Below are 15,130 nucleotides of genomic sequence, written 5' to 3'. Positions count from 1 at the left end.
GCTGGGAGTTGGGTAAATGAAAATAAGAAAAAATAAAGACCACTCTAAACCCTCCTCTCAGTCAGTTAAGAAATGTAGCACCAGCTTGGGTGAGGAGTATTTAAAAAAAAGCATTCAAAAAGATCAGCCCAGGCAGAATGAAAAAGGTATGGTAAAGTAGCCCATCCTTATCAGCAAAAGATGGAGGAAAAAGCCATACTTAAAAATATTGGGAAGAGCTAAACATACTTTTTTGAGGTGAAGGAATTAAGAGGAAGAGTGGGAAGTACTGAAGTAACATTCAAAGGTTGGGGGGGGAGTAAAGTACCCTGTAGGTTATAAAAAACACAATAATGTAGGAGTCAAAGGACAAGATATTGCTTTTCCTTTTTTCCCTCCATTGGATTTACATTCTGCTTACTGAAAGAGATAATTCTGAAGGAAACTTGTCATCAGGATCACCTGCTCAAGCCCTCCACACCTCAAACTTAAGAGATCTGCACACCTTTTCCCACCCCAACAAAACCCCCACCCACCACCCCCCAACAAAACAAAAGAAAAAGGAGAGCTCAAAAAAAACCCCAACCCCAAACATGATTGGACAATCCTTGGAAGAAGCATTACATTTTGTTGGAGAGAGGTAAAAAAAAAAATTAAGAGGATGAAGGGGTGGAGTACAAAAAAAAAGAAAAATTAAGAGGCCTCTCTTTCCTTATTTGGCGACAAGCAAGTGCAAGAAAGTGTTCGTTGGGGTTTTGTTCAGTTGTCGGTCTTTTGCACATCTGCATTCTGGCCAAGACAAGGGGCTTTGAGGTTTTTCTGCAGCACATGAGCATCTGCGGGTTCTATCCTCTTGTAGTAGTTTTTCTTCGTCTCAATGATCTCAAAGCCAAACTTTCTGTAGAAGTCAATTGCGGACTCATTGCTGATCTGGACATGCCTGGGACAGAAAGGAGGACAGAGAGACAGGTATCAGAACTTTCTGCAGTACAGTATTCTGCCTCTACACTCAGAACAGTCAAAGACAAGATAAGAAAAGGAGCTATCTAGATGGAGACAGGAACAATGGTGGAAGTTCAGGACTGGAAATTTTGGTCTTCCCAACTCAGTCCTGAGCTAACACACAGCTCCTGGATGGCCTGTGTCAATCATGCCAAGAAGTGGCAAATGTTTCCCTTCAGTAAAGCTCTTTCAAGGAACACAAATAGTAGAGAGGCTCTGAAGCATTACTAGCTCAGTGATTTCAATTTTTCTTAATCTGGAAGTTCAGATATTTTGTGGAAATATATAACAAAGTTTCACTGTAGAGCCAATTTTAACTTCCTGTAGTGACACACTTCTTAGATGACCAAAACAGTTGCCTGAGTGATGATCCTTACATGCTGCAACACAAAACTGGCAATAGTGTTTGATACAATTTTAACTCCTTGCTCACTTCTAACTACCCCTCTTCTCCTCACAAAAAGCTATGGCAGCACAAAGAAGCCCTATGGACTTAAAGTCCTTTCTCTTTTCATCTGTGTCCCCCAGAGTTTTACAGGTCTTGCTCGCATATTTCAAGAGTTTCAAGGCCTCCAAAACAAACAGCCATCAGTTCTTCATTTAAAAAAAAAAAAAAGAGAGATGTTTGTCTCAGCAAAAGGCATTCATTAAACACTCCCAAAATTCAGTGGACACTGTACAAGCTCATGAATCACTTTGTCATGACAGCATGCTGCATCACCATAGAACCAAAGCAACTCTGGAAGCAACAGCAGAATAAAACAAAAGACCTTAGTGTTAAGCCCAATATACACCAAATAGCTAAAAGAAAACTTCATAATATATAATGACAAATTTATCCACTGATACCAAATTGGGTGCTAAGCTGCATAGTAAGTTCAGATAGAAGATGCACAAGCAACAGACATAGTAATAAAATCATTGGGCCACTAGAAGAACTTTGTTATGCCCAACTTCAGGGGCTATTTATTGTCATCCCAGAAACCTACTCTGGGGAGCAGAAAGAACGATTATGAAGGATTTGGTTTTTGCATTAAAAAGAGTACACAGTTCCTTCACTGTCCACACTGTGAAAGCAAAAAGGAAAGCCTGTGCCAACTAGCAGGCATCTGAGAGAGACTTCATTACCACTTCTTCTGAGGGAAGAGAGCGGGAATACAAGCCAAAAGCAGCTTTACTTGAACTCCTCTTTAAAACACCTGTTCCTCTTACAGAGATGGCACAAAGCTACAACAGTAGAGGTCTTGGAAGACTTCGCATCTCCTTGGCAGAGGTGGACTAAGCTTGACAAGAAAGTCACTCCATTTATAGCGATATCAGTGTACGAAACACTCCTCACTTAGCATCTCCAACAGTCCTGACGAGTTCAGGGTGCTGTTCTGTGGCAGCGTTAAGTCCATCCAAGCTGTACCTGCTGTGGGACTCTCCCTGCCAGCACACCATGCTTGTAAAGGTATAAGCAAGCAGTGATGGACAAGGCAGAAGCTGGCTCAGAGAAGCAATCTGGCCAAAAACCGCATCAGCTCACTTGGTATTCACACAGACACCAATGCACAGGAAGCAGCAGAAGTGTGCAGCCAACAGCGAAGGGGAAGCAAAGCTTTGACATCTGTGGATTTCAGGCTCTATTTCCATGGGGATCTATTAGGATGGCGGCACTCTGTTAAGCAGCCCTATCCTCTATCCCAGTGCTTGTTCTCATGTCTGCATCATGCGAAGTGCTTATGCAGACTTTAAAAAAAACAAATCAAACCAAAACCCCAGACACGCCCCTGCCCCCCCAAACCCACTGAAACGAAATCAACACCCAGAAACAAAACTGAAAACAGCTTCCCCAGCTGGGTCAGGTCATTGACCTAGTTTACTGTGTTGCTGCACAAACAGCTGACCTGGCACAATGCAAGAATGGGAATAAGCAGTTGGGCCTTGCTACTGAAGGAGAACCTAGAGTACTTGCAAGCACCTCTGATCTGATGTTCTAACCTACACAGTACTGTCATAAAAGGCAGATAGCAAATGCATGCAAGACTTGCAGTATTTTTCCATTCGGAGAATGGCACTGTACAGTAAAAAAATTCTTTCACAAAAATTTTTTTTAGTCATACAGTGTAATTCTGCTACAGAACATCATTCTGTTGCTAACTACTTTCAAATTCAGCAAATTTGCAGAAGCAAACAAGCTCTCAGCATCACACAAGCCCAAAACAGGACGCCTAGCTTTCTTGCTAGTATTTAGAAGATGTTCTATGACCCCACTGAAACACATACTAAAAATACCCTTGAATCTCCCTCCCTTTACTCCCATATATGCCTCTATCATCTTTCCAAAAATGCATGAGTAACTCATTTACTTACAGATAGATGTTGTCAAAAGTGCCATCTTTTTCACAGATGTTTAAGACATGATTCAACATTTTAGTTCCTGCCGAAAGGTAAAGAGATACTTAAGAAAACCAGAAGTGCACAATCAAGTCTGTACTTAGCTACGGGCTTTCTTGAGGAGAGGCAGGTTAACTGTAGGTAGGCTAAAATGACAGCTTGTGAGAACTAGGAAAGGCACATAAAAGATGGTGTGTAACTATTTCACTATCTTTCTGACTGCTCACAAAATATAATTCATTGTTTCTTTGGAGAAAAAAAAAACCCAACAGCCCAGAAGCATATGTATAAACCAGCTTATTTAAATACTAGCTTCAAGGTCTCAAACTCACCTCAAAATATGGTCAGAACAATATACAAAGCAGTGACAGCATTGGTTAAGTCTTTCTAATAAAAAGGCTAGTAAAATAATTTAAAAGAAAGGTATCTTTTCATTCCACTTTGTCAAAACAAACAGGTTACTGTACGGTCTTGATTAATCTGGCCTATGGGTTTGCGACATGGAGAAAAGAACTAATTGCAGTATAGACAAAAAGCAGGTACTACCCCTGAGTAGCAATAATCTATCGTGATAAAGACAAAATAAATAGAAAAAACCCTACAGTTAGAAGGGTGAAGAGATAAACCAATGAAGGAATGTTGTGTTCTACTTATACATGTCTTGCATACTGGCTGCATACCTCTGACAAATTATTTCACATCTCTGTGCACCAATTTTTACACCTGTAGAAACAGAGTATTTACATCACTGTACGATAATGTGAATAAAATTTAATAATCTGAAATCCTGAATTAGAAAGTTCTACAGAAAGTCCATTTCTGAAAGGCAAGGAAAAAAGAGCATGTCATAAATCATACTCTTTTCCCAAAGTCCCTTCCAAAAGAAATCAGTGGTCTGAAAGTGCACTATCTTGGTGAAAAATCTGAAAGATCATTTAGAAGGCTGCACACAATCTGGTTTCTTTGATGACTCAGATACAAAAGAAGAGCCTCCTTACCTATTCCTAGCCTTCGGTAGGGTGCCAGGCATCCAAGTGTCATGATGTACAGTCTCTTCTGGTTCTGGGAGTGATCCACCCTACAGCATACTGCTCCCACTGCAATGTCATTGAAATAGGCTGCCAGGGAGGGAAACAAAGCCTTATCAGTCACAAGTCTCAAACTGTACATGCAGCTCCTTCAGTTATGCCCTATATCTTCCTTCCTTCCCTTTTGCTAATTCTCCCATCCAGATAAAATCATAGGTTGTGGCCAACACTTGGAGTGAAGTTACTAATGGTGCTCTGACACAGTGGTTGGCTTATTACAGTTCAAACCAACTAGCGATGGCATCAGGAGGTAAGCTGGCAGCACACATCTCAAGTTTTCTGCTGTAACAATAAAAATACCTATTCCCAGTGAAATGGAATCTATTTAGAACACAAACCCTCTGAGGTTGTGACTGCTGTTTTTGATGTTCCCAGTTATTGTTCATTATATAAAACAACAAAATAGACAGATCTGCTATTCAAAACCATTATGGATAGCAGTGATGAGCACTTCTGCCACCATAGCCCACAATTACTGGCAAGAACATTTGTACCTAATTTGGCTAGTTCGCCAACCTCCAGTACATCCTTGTAGAACTTGTCATTGTAGCTGACAGGAAAAATGACCTGGTTTAGCCTCTTCAGCTGCTTAATGTTGTGTGGCGTCACATCTCCCAGCTCGATCCGGCTACTGGAACAAATCAAAACATGCTTAACATCTGACACTGCAAAATTTCTAAGGACACCAAAAATTAATTATTTTATTTATTCTTAGGGAACTGTCCCACCTAATAATCACCTCAATACATATTTGAACTGCAATGTTCAAACCATACAATTAAGTCTTCTGTTGATGGCTATTTAACTCCCAAACCCACTTTCAATTGGTACTATACAGTCAGAAGTTTCTCAGGCCACACTTAACACTGACGTATTATAGTATATGTGTGGTTTTGTTGGGTGGGAGACAGGAGAACACTAATCTCTGTAGAGTATTAGCTTTGACTTTATCCCACTAATTTCCTCACTGATCATCCAGATTGCAGGGGAAAAACACAACAAAACCAAGATGCAAGGACAGGAGGCTAGAATAGAGACCAAGAAAATTAAGTCCTTATCCATGCTTCAAAGACAGCTTTAATTTTACCACCTATCAATATAAAGCTTATGCTTAGACAAAGACTAAGTCATTACTAGAAATCTGTCTCTTAAAAAGCAACAATACTGTGTGCAGCAAACTCCTATTAAGCCTGTTAATATGCAAGTGTGCCATTGTCAAGGTGATATACGCATCTATTATCATCATCACTGAAGTAATTCTTCCTGTTGACTGAGAGCAGAATCACAACCTTAAAATACCACTACTGCATTGAATTATACTGAGAAGAAACTAACCAATCTTCTCCCTTTTCTACAACTAACTTCCTGACAGAAACACTACATATACAGAAGCAAAAAAAAAAAAAAAAAAGAGTATTAGTTGTTCATACTCCCCACACCAATTTCTTGGGTGCAGGCAGACAGTTTTAACAAGGACTAAAAGAATAAAAAATAAAAACCAAAGATAACTGAAATCTTTTCCCAAATAGTCACCAGAATACATAGGCAGGGACAAAACCAACACATGTAAAGATAGAAATGCACACAATTATAGGTTCATCTCAGCCTTGTGTTACTGAATACATACAGGCAACTAGGTGGTTTTCTGCTCACACATTGGTAAAAACACTGTTTGCCTTTTTTTAAAAAGTCAAATTCTGTTTTGAAAAAGGCAGTTTTCAAAGATCCTTTGAGGCCAGGCTTCAAAGTTCATTCTAGTAGCGTGCAGTAACTGCTTTCCATCTCCAATGCCTCTTGTGCCTAGGCAGCTTGTTTTTTCAGATAGGTTGATGCCTAGGACACAGCAGCACAGATTAATTTAAATAATACAGTGAAACAAAGAAGATATAATAACCAACAACTTTCTTCTCCAAGAACTGTACCAAGAAACACAGAGTATAATCTGTCTCTGCTTTATTAACTGACCTTTATTATACATCAAAAACCCTTAAATGATTGGTACTCCAGGTATCATATTGGTTTTAGTTGTCACTACCAATGATGGGTGCCAAGTACAAGATACTTTCTAGGCATTGTACTGCAGCCTGCAAAACTATCAGAAAAAGCTACAGGAATGGAGCCTTTAACATTTACTTCAAGAAGCATGACTTGCCCTCACACCCACTTTCTCATTTTCTTTTACAGTAAAGAACAAAGTCTTCAGTTCTGCAAAGCTACTTCAGCCTTACATATCACCATTGCCCCTCTCTGGTATGACAGAGATCAGACAAATCTCCATAGTGAGCCCTACAGAAGCTAAACAATTTGTAAGTAGGGCCTACCTTTTAGAGAACCATCTCGCATTAACTAATGGATTGTTGATGATTTTATAATTCTCTATCAGATTAATATGTTCCAGTTGATTATTCTAACTACTTAGAATTAATGGATGGCATTTGCATATTGAACTTTGCTGACTCTGAAGTCTAACATTTCATCATGCATGTGCCAAAGGGATTAAAAAGCCCTTTGGTGTCAAGCATCCCATGTCAGTATGGATGCTTGCAAATTGTTCCAGGCAGCAATTAATCTTCCACCTCGCCCCCTCACTGCAAGAGCAATTTCTAAGCCATGAATCCTTGTAGTTTGCCCCTGAGCTCTGCCCAATTGTACAGCAATCTCTTGACATACACCTGACTAGAACGGGACAGTATGTTCTCCAGCCATGATCTCAAGAATGACAGAAGCAGCAAGAGTCTCTCTTTTTGCACCTCATCCATGTTAAGATACCCAGGCATACTACAAACAGCAATGGGATATATTTCTTAAGGTTCTAGCTACATTGTGCTGAAATAGTCTGCAGTATCTCTTCCATGACTCCTACCACCACCAACCCTTTGTTTCACAGTCTTTATCTTCTGGATTATTTTTGCTCTCAATATTAAGATTCCTTCTTCATGTATCACCACTTGGGCAAGCCCCTTTGATAAATATATTCCAATATAAATTAAGTACTGAGCTAGTAAGGATGGTCTCCTCACAGCATAGAAGTACTCCCATTGGAAACAAGCATGCTATCAAATGACAGTAGTTATTAGATGGTGGAGTAACTGTAATACTTGTTTTATGCCCAGCTTAGCACTGGCATTCAGCCTAGCATGACAGGGCTTCTTCAGAAACACACAAGGCAAGTTGTACCCTTTTGCTGTACCAGCCAGCAGTGCTGCTACCTTTTCTCACAAAGGGTAAGAATAGAACTCTGGCATGTGGGTTCCTGGGTGTGCTTGTGTCTGAGAGAGTTTTGCTGGAGTAGAGCACCTCAGTAATCTCATACTAGGAGTAAAGTGAAGACCCAGCAGCCTCTTTTGCTGTGGTCTGCATCAGAGTGGAAACCAAAGGGAGCAGGTCTCAACTGTCCAGTTAGATCAGATTAGCTGCAGAGGTCAGTAAGGGAAGAAAAAAACTTGACGTTCACACTCAGCGCCTTGAAAGCCGAGATCTCTTGTCCAAAAGATTTAACAATGTATTAACCTTGATGATACTTTTTTGTAACAGTAGATCCAATCTTTGGTAGAACAGTAACACTAGCATGAACTCATGATGAACTGACAGCAAAGTTGTTAAGAGCAAGTCCCTCTTTAAACTTGAGCAAAAATCTCAGACATAGACTATTATCAGGTAGTGTGTTTTCTAATATTACTTTAAAATTAATTAGTTACCAATGAAGCAAGAAATCAGGCATTAGAAGACAGTCACTATGGAATATTTCTGATGACAGTGCAACAGGACAAAAATATAATGTCAGCAGCAGCCAGGACAAGATGGCTGAGAAAAGGACCGTGGCCAGAAGATAGGCCTTCACCAAGAAGGTATCAGACAGGGAATAAATAAAAAAGTGCAGAAGCAGAGTCTAAGGCTGCTCATAGCTGCTGAGCCAAGACATCACCTTGGAGGCTGGCATCAGGCCAAAGAAATAAGTTCCAGTAGTAGGTGGCTAAAGGGGGCTTGTTGACAGATTTCCTCGAGCCCTTGGGCTCCCCCCCATCTCTCACCACTTGCCACATTTATTGCTGCCTCCTGCCATCTCCTTCTGCCTGCCTCGTGTGCTCTGTCACTAGCTGTTCCTCATTGCTTAAGAGTTGCACCAGGGCTAGTAATTTACCCTGGAGGGGTAATAAAAAAAAGTTTGAGAAACATTGCAGGAGGCATAAATCAATATGCTAAATATGTCTGTTTAAATAGTATGTATTCAAACCATAAATTACTTTAATGTATACCACTAGCTGATTAAATCAGCACCACATCTATTACACACAAAAACATTTAATAATAAGTAAACTAAATGAGGACATGGAAAGGAAGACCCATATCAGGAGAGTTCATCACTCCCTGAGGACAGCACAGTAAAAGTGCCACTAGGGCCTCGAGTAAAAACACGGGAAAGCTGGAAGACTTGCTGTCCCTGAGCCACTCATTTCCATCGTCTCACTGGCACAAACATTTGTGCAGCAATGTGGTGAACCAACCCCAATTAAAACTAACCTAACCGAAAAAAGAAAAGTTTAGTTTTAACCCACATCAGTCCCCTGACTGGGTTCACCACACAAGTCTTCTGCCAGCATGAAGAGAAAAAAATTGCCAGAGGCAGAACCTGTTAGTTCTTGAGCAGAAGAGCCAGCCTACCCCAGTTTAAACTGGAAGCACAGGGGTCATTCAGCATGATTTTCTGCTACAGCTTATCATTTAGTGAACAACATGCACTTTGAACCTAAGGACTTAAAGCCACCCCAGCCTCAAAAGATCCAAGACAAAGCACCCATAACAAAGGACACAAAATGGTCACTCCTTTCTTTTCATTGGAGTAATGGAAAGAGCTTTGGGGTTCTTTTTGTTTGGTTTTGTTTGTTTGTTTAATAGCTATTCACAAGTAGACCTGCTTCTTCAAGTTGCCTCTCAGCCAAATCAGTAGCATAAGCTTACTGTATCAGCTAAGGTCCGATTAGGCCAGTCCTGTGCATTCAGTATAGGCTGTACCAGAAATACCTATCCCTCTGCTGTTGCAAAGAAAAAAAATTAAATCAGGAGCTCAAATTAGCATATGAGAGAACAGAAAGATGTGTAAAGAGCCTGAAGTGCCCAGAAGGGACATGCCCTTCCTTAACAGATTGGTTTTTTCTATTACTCCGATAATATTCCTAAGAAGTTACACACTTATTACTGGCATCCTACATCTCAAATAGCACTCCACAGAGCACGCCTCTGTGGAGTCAACTGTACTCATCTTAGGTGTCAAAGCTTCTGGGCCAAGTCAGCTACCCCATCCCAAGCAACTCTCTTTAATATGGAAGAATGAGGGACTCTTGGCTCATCATGTCAGGCCTCTTATTACTACAGTCCTCTACAAATCCATACCCTTTCCCAGATGGAATACCAGCCCTCTGAAGCGACAAACATCTTCCATTGCAAGGCTGTTCCCAAGCTACCATTACTCTCATAGTTACGGTTTCTTCCGATTTCCATTCTAAATGTACTCAAGTTCCACTGATATGCTGTCTCTCATTGCTCATTAGCTTCAGTAGTTGATGGGTACCAATACAGCCTACCCCACATGCCTTTTCAGAGAGCTACCATGACCCCTTTATACTTTTTTCTTCTTGTAACTAAAACCAAGCTCCTGGCCTTCAAGACTGGCTCTTAATTCCTAATATTGTCATACCAGCTCGTCTTTCCACTCCTGCAGATTAAAGTTAATTTTCCTTAAACATGGCTAACCAAAACTGCTTACAGCACCCCAAATACTTACTATTGCCTTGTACAATGGCAGTAAGTTTTTCTTGTTTCTACTGGAAGCATTTTCCTGACATATCCTAGGACTATGCATTTCTTAAAACTGCAGCATACTGTGACTCGGTTATTGAGGAAAAAACACACTGAGATTTCACTAGTGAAGGGAACCAGTTTCTGGTGCGTAAGGCTGCTGTTCGCTAGAAGTGCACAGCGACACTGCCCAGCTATGTAAGAGCGGAAGTGAAGAGTGATCCACAAAATCCCAGTGGAAGTGTGACTTTAGTGAGGTGACATGCAGCAGTCACTGAAACTGGATGCACGCCCAGAACATCAGCATTCACGCTCCTGCTCTTGCACGCCAGTGCCCTAAGATCCTTCAAGCACTTGCTAGAAAAAAACCCCTTGTACTTTTTGTAGGACCAAATACAATCCAATTAGTCCTACTGCAGCTGCGTTCCTCTATCTGCAGCCTACTACTGGGCTGTGATTTCAACACTACTTTTCCTAGAACGTCTTAAATTCAGACTGGAAGTAACAGAGGCTAAATGAGACATTAGCATTTGCTTATGCTAAGGCCGCCTTTTGCCTCTCAATGTATCCTGAAGGAGAACTGCCAGACAGAATGATAGCTCAAGACGAAGCCAATTTCCAGAGTTACAGTTCAAGAGGAAACACCAATGCAGTCCCGGGGAATAGCAAGTGTTGAATGCTAGTTTAGAACCAACATCAGGGAGAAAAAAGGGGAATTCCGAGTTTCTTAATGCTGTAAGAATCTCAGTCTCATTCAACTTTAAATAGTGTAAGTCTCTCCCCAGAGGGATGTGCCTGACTGAAACAGATCTGAGTGTAACTGATAGCTGGTCTCAGGCTTATTGAAGGCATCTGGCACGCTAAATTTAGCAGAGCTGTATCTGCAACTTGCAAAACTTACTGAGGTATCATCAAACAGTCAGGAGAGGGAGCACAGGGGAGAAAAGGGCCCTAACAAATTAGAGGACTTCAGAGAAGGTTTGTCACCCACTAAGCAGCCAGCTAGCTTTATTGCTTCTATTTTGGCTTCAAAGTCAAAGCAGGAGTCTAGACAGGATAATCCACTCATAAAATAAAACCAAACCAGGACTATGAAAGCTATAGACCTGAAGGGTGTGGCTTTGGTTAGATTCAACTCCAAAGCCAAAAGAGCCTCTCTAATGTTTTGGTTGGTTGTTTTTTTTTTTTGGGGGGGGGGGGGGGAGAGTGGTTTTTTTGTTTTGTGGGGTTTTTTTGTTTTGTTTTAAAACAGATGATCTGTCTTGCTACACGCACAAGTTAGTCTAGTTCTTGTGGGCAGACCAGCACTCACTTAGTATGTTTTCAATTATCTAGATGATCTGTGGGCTGTAAATCTACTCTGCTTCACTTGTCAGAAAACCAGAAGGATAAGTAGAAGCCTAGCATGCAAAAAGTCTTACCAATTTGCTTTTGAGCCCCTCCGATCTTCTTCAGCCCCACTTACTACTGAAACATGTATTTGCATGACACCTGATACCCTGCTGGAAGTTACCCCCAGCTGTGTGCTGAATTGTAGAAGGGCAGAGTGATGTACAGAAGAAAGCTAAGCAATTTTAGAACCAGAATTAACAGAAGACTTCATTCAAGACTTGTGATTCAAATGGATCACACTGAGATCCATTTGATTCTGAGATTCATTTGATCTGAGATCCAGATTCAAGTGGATCTCAGTGTGAACAGGTTTCACTGGCATGCGTCATAATTCCCCATGACATTTCAGACCCTCCTTGCCTCTCTCCTTCATGATGAAAAAATACACAGTGCATTACAGTCAAGGTTTATTCATTATATTCCGATAATTCACTCTGCTTTAACCTAGAAAACCTGACCATTGAACAAAAGAGTGGCTGGTCTTCACATGCAAGAAGTAAAGTTATACTCTAATAACCTCACCGTTTTCCCAGCTGAATCCTGTTCTTCAAGAGTTGTACTAGACCTCAAATCTAGACTCAACTCTGATCTCAAAAAAACCAACAAAAAAAGACAACCCTAAACTAAAGTAACAGTACAAACATGAAATATCTCAGCTGTCTTATTATGCAAGCGCAAGGGGGAGACAGTGAGGTCATTTCAGCGAGTGTCAAATAAAAATAAGCTTTCCCAAGAAAATGAGAAGCTATCTTGTTCTGCAGCTGGATACAAAAAGCAGGAATCTCCATGCCCAGCTGACTGGATTTTCAAATTCCAAAATACCAGAAATAAATAGCAGCCATACATACATCACTTAATAGCCTGAAACACTGCTTCAGAGCACCTCACAAGATAAAGGCTTAGCTATTATATCTGCCTATCCAAGGTGCATCAAAGTCAGGTGAAAGACAAAATGCCTGCAATCATATAGCAGATAAAAGAGCTGACAGAAATCCTAATTCTCCATTGCTGGTCTAACCACTTCTCCCTGTTAGTCAAGTAACCTCACAAGAACATTCAGATTTTGAACCAGGATTGCAAAGCAGAAGTACTTTGCCTGTTTGAAAAAAAACTTAGCTCAAAATTAGTTTTATGTCTCCATTACTGACACCCTGAAACATCTTACAAGTTTCCGCCCCTTTCCATACCCTCAGTGACCCCAGATGCATCAATTATAACCCTTGCTTGCCTTCCAGGAGATCATGAACCTTTGCTAATTAACACTCATGAAGTACCCAATGATCCTCAGGTGAGAACAGATGCTTACCTTCAAATTCAAATTAGAAGTGATGCTGAGTTCACAAAGTGCCTTATTTACATAAATCTATATAGCTCAGTATAAGGTAACAAACTGTAGAATTGACACATCAGGAGAAAGGCATTTATCTGCTTCACACAAACTATTTCTATAAGTCATTGAAACACCTTTCTTTACAAATGCCTGGGTCCATTAGATTAGCAAACCAAAAATGGCAGGTCATTATGGGTCTCCTGCCTATACTTTGGATTTCAGTCCCAAGGTTGGTGACTTTTTGAGGTGTTCAAGTCATACATTATATAAAGAACATAGTGTGAAAAATTAACAGAACCTGCTATCAGTTTTATGCTCCTGCCTTCAAATACTTCTAAGACAACAGTCACTGCAAGCACCTAACTTATCAAACACAAAAAGGTATTTTTCCCTCCTTTCCGTTTCCCACTTTTGAGTAAGAATGAATTGTTCTCAAATGAAAATTTGTGCCAGAGCTACTTATTAAAAAACAAACAAAACTCCTTTAATTGCAATTTTCAACCTAATTTGTTATCTTTACTGACAAGACGTTCCAAGTGCCACGTACAGAAAACTTTCACAAGCCTTAAATTGCTGCCCTGGGTCTCATCCTGTATTCTCAAGAGAAGACAAATACAATGGTCAGATGGTGGAAATGGGAAAATTTTCAGGGATCAAGATTCTAGTCTGCTAAGGGCCAAAAATCACAAGGAGCTTGGAATAGAACGAGGAGAGGGAAGAGGAAGGCCAAGTGAGCTCAGGAAGCACTTAATGCATCATGATCTTACCATGCAGCATGGTATTTTCAATCAATTTTAAAAAAATTACTCTGCCCCCAGGAAAATTCAAACCTCTTAATCTTAGTCACCTAGTGACAGTGTTGTGGAAATGGTTTCAGCTCTATTTTCTATAAAGCCGCATTTAATTTCCTTCCCATAATGAATTAATTCAATATGCTTTGACACAAGTACACAGTTACCCCATTTCAATGCTGTGCTTCTCCGCTCTGAGGTCTTCAAGTCCAAGAGTCTCCAAATAACCAGCCATTCTTCTATGCATAGAGTGCTTCTCTCTTCCCTGCTGCTTCCTCACCTCAAACCTCCCTCCTGACAAACTTTTGCTCCTTTAAAACTCCCACATAGGTCACTTCTTCCCTCCCCCTCTTTCAGCAGGGAGCAGAAAGTAATCCTGACATTGCCTGCCTCATGTAGAGCAGAAGCAATGCAAGGAGGTACTGCACTTCTTTCTTATCAATTCCCAAACAAATATAAAGATCCAACTTCTCCTGTCCTTTCCTCCTCCTCTGGGTAAAAATATCTAGCGCCTTCTCAAATTATTGGTCTGAACACTTCCAATGCTTGCCAAATGGGCAGGCTCTTCAAGTTCTGAATAATTTCCACTTGGATAAAAGTATTTTTCTGGCTCAACCAGCACCCATTATTCCCCATTTTAGAAGAGATTTAATGTGGCAAAGGAGGATGCATCATTTCTTTTGTCCTCAGGAGATGGCAGCAGAGTCTGTGGTATTTGGTGATTAACTAAATAGATACTACATTTTTCACAGAAGTCCCAACCTAGCAAGCCAATCTATATAGTAACAAGCCACATATACATGGCAAAAGAACTGAATGGTCAAACACCATTCAAAGGCCAAGACTGGGTTCTAAAGTGCTTCAATAACATGGCTACAATCCCTCTGCTACCCTCCTACCCTTCCAATCCTTCCTACTTTATGGAATGTCTTAATCTGGTTATGGAATTAAACTTGAAGTGGTAAGAGTTATAAATTAGGTTAAAGTACCTATAATAAATGGCACTGAGTTTTTATAAACTTAATTTAGAAGATACTAAGCTATTTGTAAGCATGCATATAGGCAAGGTCTACATTTACCATCCATTAAATTAAATGCAGAAAGTGTAACTCACACTTTGACATTTCTAGGTTCAGAAAATTCCTAAAACCAAACAATTATTTCCAAGCTCAATTACCTTTTTTGTCCTGCCTCCAGTGCATGGGACAATTCAGCAGTTTTCTCATAAACTTGTAACTTCTGCCCATATAGTTAAGCTTAGCACTGTGCCTTGCAAATGGAAACCAATCATCAGTTTTACACGAGCTCTGTAGTACTCAGAAGAGTAGAGAAAAACACCTCCCTGTTCTCATGAGAAACACACACAGCTTCAA

The 15,130-nt window shown here is 40.5% G+C and overlaps 1 protein-coding gene across 1 annotated transcript; it reads right to left on the bottom strand.

The window, feature by feature from the left end:
• NAA50 (N-alpha-acetyltransferase 50, NatE catalytic subunit) lies at positions 1-13,992 on the bottom strand (the record flags this gene model as incomplete). Its single annotated transcript, XM_082004598.1, has 5 exons — positions 1-919; positions 3,337-3,403; positions 4,359-4,478; positions 4,943-5,124; positions 13,925-13,992. The coding sequence occupies 5 exons, from the start codon at positions 13,990-13,992 to the stop codon at positions 739-741; spliced, it is 618 nt and encodes a 205-aa protein (XP_081860724.1). The 3' UTR covers positions 1-738.
• Positions 13,993-15,130: the final 1,138 nt, after the last annotated feature.

Source organism: Phaethon aethereus, assembly GCF_964289735.1.
Source record: "Phaethon aethereus genome assembly, chromosome: 1".
In the NCBI taxonomy this organism is placed as follows: Eukaryota; Metazoa; Chordata; class Aves; order Phaethontiformes; family Phaethontidae; genus Phaethon; species Phaethon aethereus.
The sequence above is the reverse complement of the archived record's forward strand: the minus strand, read 5'-3'. Positions and strand labels throughout refer to the sequence as shown.